The sequence below is a fragment of the Silurus aristotelis genome, assembly GCF_946808225.1.
Source record: "Silurus aristotelis genome assembly, chromosome: 2".
Lineage (NCBI taxonomy): Eukaryota > Metazoa > Chordata > Actinopteri > Siluriformes > Siluridae > Silurus > Silurus aristotelis.
Genome location: NC_139575.1, coordinates 1,486,642 through 1,496,808, shown reverse-complemented (window position 1 = coordinate 1,496,808; position 10,167 = coordinate 1,486,642). Strand labels below are relative to the sequence as shown.

Sequence of the window (10,167 nt, the reverse complement as noted above, 5' to 3'; positions counted from 1 at the left end):
ATAAAAAGCTGAATTTAAAAGAAATCTGATTATTAGCCTCATTTCTGCACTTTATTTCTCGAGTCAGGATTTTATTTTTCGCATGTAGCGTTTATTTTTCTATATAAACATTTAGTAATATAAAGTTATTGTAGTTTTAAAGTTATTTTCAATCCTAATAATAATCTTAATTTTTGTTTTTAAAATGTCTATCAAATGTTTTAGAAAAAAAAAATAAAATAAAAGGGAAATTAAGTTATAAATAAATTTAACTAAATTTTCCATGTGGAGTTTTGTGTTGAACGTGATCCGTTTCCACCCTCAGAGGAGAAGCGGGTGGGTGTGAAATCAACACATGATAATGGCGCCACCTTGTGGTTTTAGTGTGTGTTTGTTCTGTGTATCATTATTATTATTATTATTATTATTATTATTATTATTATTATTATTATTATTATTATTATTATTATTATTATTGTTGTTGTTATTATTGTTGTTTTCCTGACTGTTATTTTTCTTAAATAAAGGTTTCCTTTTAAATGATTGTGATTTTGTTTCCTATACGCTTTTATTTTAATATTCTTAATGTTTTTCAACTTCCTCAATTCTCAACAATGGAAAAACAAAATTAGTTTTTTTCTGCAAAGGTTCTTTCTGTTCTGTTCCTTTAAACCGTAAAAAAAAAAAAAAAAGAAGGTTTTTATATTTATTCATTTTCCTCGGTGAATTTAATAACCTTACTGACTCGTACACATCAGCTGCACTTGACCTGCTTTGAGTCTCTATCAGGGAATAAATCAACACTGGGCATCGAAATCACAAAATGAAGACACCATCAGCCTACAACTCTGAGAGGAAATCAAACTGGGAAAGTTGAAGTGTTTGGTCTTCACTCGCCGCTTGAAGACTCCACTGTTCAGACGTCTAGAGGAAGTTCATTCCACCATCTTGGTGCCAGAACAGAAAAGAGCCTTAAAGTTTACTTACCTCTTAAATACACACATCACTTTCTACACTGTTTTACATTTAATGGTGAAAAAGTAAAACCAATTTCATAGATACCAAAGAATTCAGTGGGGAAGAGGAGTGGAGGTGGAACACACATGAAGGTTCACACATGGAGGTGGGAGTTTCATGGTTTGAGGTTGTTTAGGATCAGTGAAGATTCCGGAAAGTGAAAGGAATCCTGATCCAACATGTCTCCATTCCACACTTCATCATCATGCAGTTCCGTCTGGACTGCGGCTCATTGGAAGCGACTTCACCGTACAACAAGATGATGATCTGAAGAGCACGTCTGAGTTCTGTACGTGTTATTTAGAGAGTAAACAGACGTCTGGAGTGATATTTATCATGGAACCACCTGCCCAGTCACCGCACCTCAATCCTCCTGAACTGCTCTGAGATGAACAACAAATCTCCATCTAGTGAAGAACATCTTTGAGATACAGCAAAGTCTAAAATCTGATTGTTTGGAGGAATAACGTGTCTGGATGCTGAGCATGTGAAGCTGTTCTTCATGCTAATGGAGGATTTTTCAAGAAAATTAAAGTGGAACATCTGGATATTTATAGATTTTGGTCAAAGTGAATCTTTAGTACTTTACATTAGTGAGTTTGTTAAATAGAAATAAAAGGAACAAACGCCCTAAAACACCACACTTTTTACAGGAACTGTTTCCTTTAAGTTCTTGAATTTCATATTTATATATAAAAGTGAAAATTAAACAAACCTTATTTTAAATGTGTCACTTTTATTATCAACATGTTGAATGAAAATTCCTCTTTTCTTCTTCCAGCCCCGTGGAGATCCCATCTTGCCCCCAGACCAGTTCTTCGAGGTTCTAATTGGTGTGAACGGTTGTCGTCTTGGTGGTACTAGCTGAAGTACGAGCGATGGGGGGCGTGAGGATGCTGCTTTCCAGCAGATGAGGCTAATAATCTGGAGTTCAGCGATAAAGTGGTTGTAATATCTGTTTAGATTAATATCTCTTAAATATATCTGGTTGTAATAAATAGGATTCGAGAGAAACTCACAGATCTGTTTGGAGATACTGACGGACTGGACACCACGCACCAATCTGTAGGGAACAAAGAGTCCAAGATTGCAAATTCTGAACTTGACATTTACACTGATATTGTTGTCAGTAATTGGCATGACCTGTCCAGAGGTACAGACAAATCAAACACTGCTTTACACAATTGTTGGTTGATTATCACTGGAGATGTCTGTAGCTTTCTCCTAAGCTTTATTCTTCTATTGAGACTTTATGAGCCTTTAATGAAGTACAGTACAGTGTACTGCAGCATCGAACCATCATTAGAAGTTTTTCTTCTATTTTGGTGTCAAGGATACGTGCTCCATCCTACCTGCTTTCCTCTCCCTCCAGCAGTTTCCTGTAGGTGGCGATCTCAATATCCAGGGCCAGTTTGATGTTCATGAGCGACTGGTATTCGCGCACTTGTCGGGTCATGTCGTGTTTCGCTCTCTGAAGAGCCTCCTCAAGCTCCTGGACACGGTGTCTCGCTTCCTTCACTGCTACTTCGCCACGTTCCTCGGCTTCTTTGATCTGAAGATCCTGATTAGTGCGCTGGAGAAAAAGAAAATCATGCAGTAGAAAAGAGCAGTTTTTCTTTCCCATTGATTAACACTGTATAATCAGGAGATGATTGACAGCTGTGTAGGTGTAGGATTTCACTAACTATATTACTGCATGGACAAAAGTATAACCTACATGTGGTTCTTCCTCAATCTGTTATCACTAGGGTTAAGAAACACATTTGTACAGGACATTTTCCTTTTGGAAACCTGTTCCATGACAATGTTCCTGTGCACAAAGCCAGCACCATGAAGATCTGCTTTGCATGGGTTGGAGAGGAAGATCTCCTTCTATAGAGTTTTAGAAATTTAACTCTACAACGCCATATAAATGCCCCAGCAGATGCTTCACAAAGATTTGTGTAATTATTGATATGTTGGAGTTTTTTTGTCAGTAATGAGCTTCCTATAAGGAGATGTTTTTGTACATGTATGAAAGGAGTCTCCAGTTTCAGTGCTTTGTACCAGCCAGAGGTAAAGCTGGAGAGCAGTTTACATGCTGCTTTTAGGTGAGAATAAAGAAATAAATGATGAAACTACTGTTTATAGCTGCTATAAGGTAAGTGAGAACAAGAGACTTTAATTATTAGAGTATTTACATTTACACATCATTCTTCATGAAATAAAAAGTTGGCATTTTTCTGTGGTATTACAGGTTAATGTGCTGTTGTAGGAGAATAATCAGCTCTGCTGTAAACACTTGCTCAGTCATCGTTTTAATCCACTGTGGGAAAAGACTATGGGATGTTGTGTAATGGCTTGGTGGCAGGACAACACCTAGAAACTTCCCTTCATATGGAAAGAAGGAATTGAAAGGCGGCTCTCACCATTCCCTTGATGGTCTCGATCTCGGACCGCAGGCGCAGGATATTTCGGTTATATTCCGAGATCTCAGCTTTAGTGCTTTTCAGGTTTTCTCCGTGTTGTGTGACGGTTACTTGCAGCTCTTCATACTAACACACAAACACACACAAAGAGTTTGTGCAAATTTGAATACACAATTATGATTTATACACACACACACACACACACACACACACACACACACACACACACACAGACACACACACACACACACACACACACACACACACACACACACACACACACTGATCAGCATAACATTATGACCACCTTCCTATAATATTCTGTTGGTCCTCTTTTTGCTGCTAAAACACTCATCAGCATGAACGTCTTCAGCTTCTTTTGTCTGCTTTGAACTCGTCCACTTTGAGGACAAAATGTTCACTTGTTGAATCCACCCACTAACAGGTGCCATGATGAAGATCATCAGTGTTCTTCACTTCTTCACCACTCAGAATGTTCAAAATGTTATACTTTTTATACATATTGTTTCAGTGTCTATTAAAACACTGGGACTGCACAATTCTTCGTTCTCAGATCTCTTAACACCATTGCACTCAGTACTGATGCATCTCACCTGCACTCTACGTATCTTTGCACACTTACTGTAAGATTAGATTCTACGTGTAAAACTTCTTCTTTCATATTGTTTTGTTTTTTATAAAAATCCCTCATGCTAATGTCATATATAAATATTCCTATAATTCATTTAAAATATATTGTATATACATACATTTCTGCACACACTTGTAAATAATTATAACGTTCCTATGCCTCGTTATTACATTTTTCTTTATTATTAATATTGCTGTAGTTGCCTGGAGAGAAGAATTTCATTGTACAAAATGTCACACATCTGCAGATATGACAAATAAAACTTTCAACATGAATGTTGTTATGTTGTGCCCAGTCAGTGTATATACATCATATAAATACATCCTCAAGTGATTTGGATTTCAAGGTCATTTCAGCCCTGAAAAGTACAGTACAAAGTCAAATGAAACGACGTTTGGATGCACACCAGCACCTTACCTTCTGTCTGTACCAGCTCTCGGCCTCAGCGCGGTTACGGTTGGCGATTTCCTCGTACTGCGCCCGGACTTCAGCCACAATCGCATCCATGTCCAGGCCCCTCCTGTTGTCCATCTCCACAACCACAGATGTTTCTCCAGTCAGAGATTTCAACTCCTTCAGCTCCTGTGGATAGAGAAACAGTTCATTTACACCACAACACTTTTGGAATCTGGATCGATCAGAATCGTTCTCTATCTGCAACAGTAGTGCACTCGGTCTGATGCGTCCTTTAAGCAGATGTTTAGTAGAAATGCAAGAAAAAAAAATTAGACTGGTGAGGAAACAACTGTCAAAAAGTTTGGAGACTCACTTGTAAGTATTTTATTTATCTAAGTTTCCACACTATCACCTTGAAATAGTCCCCTTGCCCAGCGTTCTTCTGGAACGTGTCCTGGAAGTCTTATTTTTGATGTGCACAGGATAATGTCTATTGGCACAATGACTTATGAAGTCCGGTGCTCCCTGTGACTGTGCGTGCAGCCTTGTGTTGGTGTGTTACAAAACTGGTCTCCAAGCTTTTTGATACCATCTCATAAGTGACAATGGGAAGTAACTAATTTTGCAGAGATCCTCTATTCCTCACTAAATAAAATCTTGACTAGCTGATGTAGGAAAGTAATCACTGTTAAGGTGCTAACATCTGGTGTTCATCTCACCACTCCATCAATCAGCAACACACACTGTTTTAGGATTTATTGCACATGGTGACAGAGTAAAAACCAGGAACACACCTGCTCATAGATCAACGTTAGGAACTCAATCTCGTCTCTGAGACAGTTCAGTGATGTCTCCAGCTCCACTGAATTCATGAAAGCCTGATCAACATCCTGAAAAGCAAACCACGGGGAACCACCACTTAAAATTCAAGCTCTGAAAATGCCTGCAATACGCTGTGAAAATAACTACGACAGTTCACCTTCTTCAAGAGGACAAAGCTGTTCTCCGATTCGGTTCGCTTGTTGATCTCATCTTCATACCTACAAGAATACGCATTCAAATCAAATATATATGTATTTACTTTTCAGCAGGGGTTTCCTAATCATAAAATAGTATTTAATGTGATAGTATCTAGAACACTAAGCCTAGAACTAAACATCTCTTTAAGTGTATTAATGATTTTAGTGTTGTTTTTTTATATCTTCTCGTACTTTTTCTTGAAGTCATCCACCAAGCCCTTAATGTTATTCAGTTCACTTTCCAGGTGAGTTTTTTCATTGCCCAGGCCATCCAGGTGCCTGCGCAGCTTAGCGATGTGATTCTCAAAGGTGGCGTTGATTGTAGAGTGGGAGGTGGTCTGTTCTTGCAGAATGCTCCACTTGGTCTCCAAACGCTTGTTCTCCTGTTCCAGAAAGCGAACCTACAGAAGAGCATTAAACTTCTACTGTTATTTTTCATTAAAAGAGTGATTTCTTCATTTTCTACTGGACATGCATGAGCAAAGTTTTGCTAAATCTATGTAGGTTATGAACAGCAAACAGAATTGAGTCATGTAACTCTCGACTCTTCTGGTCCGAGTAGTTCGGTCTTTTATCATGTGACTCCCAGAGATGCTACACAATGCAATAGATTAGTTTTTTTCCCCCCAAATCCTGACATTATTGTTACAATAATTACGGGTCACGTGACAAATGAACTAAAGACACGGACCAGAAGATATGAGAGGTGAAGCTCCTCATTCTGTTTATCATCATTTGTGCTTAGCTGCATTGTCATATTTTCATTATTGGAACTGTAGTTAAAGTTGGAGTATGTAGACGTGTTCAGGATCTGATTATTGATGATATAATATTTTATCTTACGAAACAAAATAAACTAAATGACTCAAAAAAAAAGTTTTGTTTATTTTGAAGAACCGAGTCACTAAAATGATCCCATCTTCTCATTACTACTCAAGACACATCAGCGTGTGAGGAATGAAGGCAATTCCGTTTGTAACCCACAGAAGAACCACTGTAGAACAAACTGCTGAGTTGATTCTGATAGAAAGTAATCAGAACATACAGAGAGAACCCTGAAAGTCCCGGTGTTCATGTTGATGTTATATTGATATAAACCACCTCAGTAATCATTATTGAAGACCAATTCACATTCCTTCATTGTAACCTATTGGCAATGTCCTTTTAAACATGATAAAGACCACATCCAGACCACAACAGTGTTTGACTGAGGAACATATCAAAGAACACAAGGTGCTGCCTCCAAGTTTCCCCAGATCTTAATCTGAGTGAGTCCAATTCATGGAGGTTCCACCTCACAATTTACAAAAGTTGCTTTAAAGTTCTTGGTTCGTAATACCACGCACACTTTGTTAGGTGTCTTGTGAAGGTCTTTTGGAGTTCAGGATTCAGCAATATTATATAGGTGGTTTTAACGTCATGCCCGAGTGTATATCACACCCCTGTTAATGTACACATTCCTGAAAGGAGATTTTACTCTTCTAATCAGTTTACTCATTAACACTGAGATTGTTATCTCTCCATCTCTCACCCACTCTTTATTTTATAAGGTTGATGGTTTGTGAGGATGGGAGTGGTTTTATAGGCTCCAGATACAGGAGGGAAGGTGGGTCTATTTTTTGGAGCTGATAACTGGTGTGGTGAATGGCGTGCTACTAGGAATTTATGATTGTAGGTAAACATTAGCTTGTTCGGAAGGTCATCCGACAGTACGGAGTAAAAGAACAGATAAAACACAGTGCCGATTTGGAATTAGCAAGATCTGTAAATCTGTTGTCAAATGCATTTCAAATGTGGTAAAAAGCTTAATATTTAATAGCTTCCTACTGGTTTTAAATGTATTTGAAAGATTTCAAGTAACAAATGAGTCAGACGAAGGATTTCACTTGTTCCAGACAGACGCAACACAGCCCACACCACTGGCTCCAGCAAATACTCATTTTTTATAATGTGGTATAAAACTGTATTTTATTAATAATAATAATAATATGATAATAAATTGTATTTAAAGGTGCTTTTCTCAACACTCAAGGACTTCGCACAATAAGTTACAAGGCAAAGCATAATGAACAACATATAGAAACAATGAATACAGCAAGCGATAAATACAAACAACAATTACAAAAGACTAAATAAGAGAATGGCAGTGACTGAGTAACGAGCCAATAGGATTTAAGAAGAGTGGAGGAAGGAAGAGTGGAGGAAGGAAGGAAGAGTGGAGGAAGGAAGAGTGGAGGAAGGAAGAGTTTGCAATCTTAAACAGGTGATACTTTAATCTAGATTTAAAAACAGACAGAGAGTCAATGTTTCTAATGTCTGGAGAACAGAAATCCTGATGCCCAAGGCGGTGGCAAGAGGAGCAGAAGGAACAGAAAGGAGAGACGAGGCTAATCTAAGAGAACGAGAAGGAACATGAATATGGAGAAGATCAGACAAACAGAAAGGCGATTGTAAATAGGTTTAAAAGTAAGAAGAAGTATTTTAAAGTCAATGCGAATCTTTACTCGAAGCCAATGAAGGTGCTGCAAAACCGGAGTAATGTGGTGAAATTAAGGAGTTTTAGAGTTGATACGAGCTGCCAAAGGTTCTGAACCAGTTCAAGCTTACGAAGAGATTTGTAAGTAAGACCAAAAAGAAGAGAATTACAATTATCGATACAGAAGGTAAGAAAACTATGAAAAAGTGTAGCAGTAGCATGGTGAGTGAGGGAATAACAAAGACGGTTGATATTACGCAGATAAAAAATACGCCGACTGAGTGATGTTATTATTATGTGATTAAAATGGAGAACTTCCAGACTCCCAAACTCCCAGACTCCAGAGCTCCCAAACTCTTAACCTGAGTAGATGGCAAAACAAAATAATTGGCACTTTTTATTTTAGATCAAATTAATTTTATTAGAAGAAATTCTGACATGAGAAGAAATAAAAAAAATTCTCTTTTCCCACTATTTAATTTAAGAAAATTAGAAGAGAATTTAATTTTAATTGGAGTTAATTAAAGCAGCCAAGAAGAGAGGAAGGAGGGAGGGTAGAAATTAAGTTTGCTGAAATTATAGAGTAGTTTAAAAGAGAATAGCTTTTTTATGAAAGATATTGCCAAGAGGAAGAAGGTAGATGATAAAAAAAAGGGGTGCCAGGACAGAACCCTGGGGGACTCAAGTGTTAACAGGGGAAGATTTGTAACCTAAATGCATGTAATTTGATGAACTGAGTGCGCCCTAAAAGATGTGATTCATATAGATGATTTTATATTTTGTACAGTAATTACCATTAAACTCAGTAAAGAAATTCTATCAAACCAATTTCTATCAAACCACTATCAAATAATTTAAATTTCTCAAACATCCATATCTTCAGCACCACCTATTTTATATTATTATTTTATTATAACTTATAACAGTTTACAACTTTTTGTGTTTGTTGTGTTTGCTATTATATGTTGTCTGCACTGTTTGCACTCGGTTGTACATGATGCACTTTATGTGGCTTTAGTTGTTAACTCTGTGTTCTGTATGTAGCTCTGTGTTGTGTGATGTGATGTAGCTCTATGGTGTTTATGTAGCACCAGGGTTCTGGAGAAACATTGTCTCACATCAGATATATATATATATAGTTAAAATGACAATAAAAGCTTCTTGACTTGATGGCTTCCAGGGCGGCCTTGATCTGCCCTAATTTACATTTATGACATTTAGAAGACGCATTTATCCAGAGCAACTTTCATTTATCTCATTTATTCAACTGAGCAGCTATAGGGTTAAGGGTCTTACCCAGGACTGGTATCTTGGTGTGGCTGGGATTTTAACTCATGACCTTTGGATACAAAAACCAATGCATTAACCACTAAGCTCCCACCTTCCCATATTTCAGACCCCATACCATACCCATATGTGAAGGTGTTTTACCTAAAACACAAAGTGGCCATTTTCACCTGAAACATGTAAATACTATTAAAATAAGTGTCCTAAATGAGTTTTGATTCATGCAACAACCAGGGGCAGGTTTTGGGAAGTGGTAGCTCAGTGGATAAGATATTAGACTTCTCATTTTAAGGTCATGAGTTACAAGGACGCACAGTAAGTCGCTTGAGGAAGGTCCTTAAACTTCAACTAGTCAGTTGTTTAAGGGCCACTTTTGTAAATTTCTACTTCTACTTCTACTGCAAACATGACATATTTAAGTTTGGAAGCACACTTTGATTGACAGAACAAAGGGACACAATTAAAAGCAATAAGAACCAAAAATATCTTACTTTATCAATAAAGGAGGCAAACTGGTTGTTGAGGGTCTTGATTTGTTCTTTCTCATGAATTCTGATGGTTTGGATGTTAGGGTCGATCTCCAGGTTTAGAGGTGCCAGGAGGCTTTTGTTGACCGTCACAGCTGTCAGCGGCGGGCACACAGCAGGACCCCGACTCACCCCTGAACCAATTCCTGCTCTATACATATAATCCAGATTCCCTCCATACACTCCTGAGTTCATGAGCTGCCCTCCAACTATCCTAGCTGAACCCCTGGTGCCTCCATAGGAGCTGCTCACAGAGTAGCTCTTCCTCACGGTAGTGGACACAGGAGCGGTGTATGAGCGGCTGCTAAAGGAGCTCTCGGCCGTCCTCAATGTCTTCTTCATGGTGGACCTCGGATAGGTGTGACTGGAGAGCGACGGGGTTGTGGTGTACACACTTCACTCACTT

The 10,167-nt window shown here is 38.1% G+C and overlaps 1 protein-coding gene across 1 annotated transcript; it reads right to left on the bottom strand.

Annotated features, from left to right (window-relative positions):
- Positions 1–1,655: 1,655 nt before the first annotated feature.
- On the bottom strand, positions 1,656–10,167 carry LOC310738512 (keratin, type II cytoskeletal 8-like). The gene is made up of 9 exons (XM_083563511.1): positions 9,726–10,167; positions 5,664–5,872; positions 5,432–5,492; positions 5,247–5,342; positions 4,474–4,638; positions 3,405–3,530; positions 2,349–2,569; positions 2,016–2,059; positions 1,656–1,920 (listed from the first exon to the last, which is right to left on the bottom strand). Exons 1-9 carry the CDS (start codon positions 10,101–10,103, stop codon positions 1,913–1,915), a joined length of 1,308 nt encoding a protein of 435 aa, XP_083419637.1. The 5' UTR covers positions 10,104–10,167; the 3' UTR covers positions 1,656–1,912.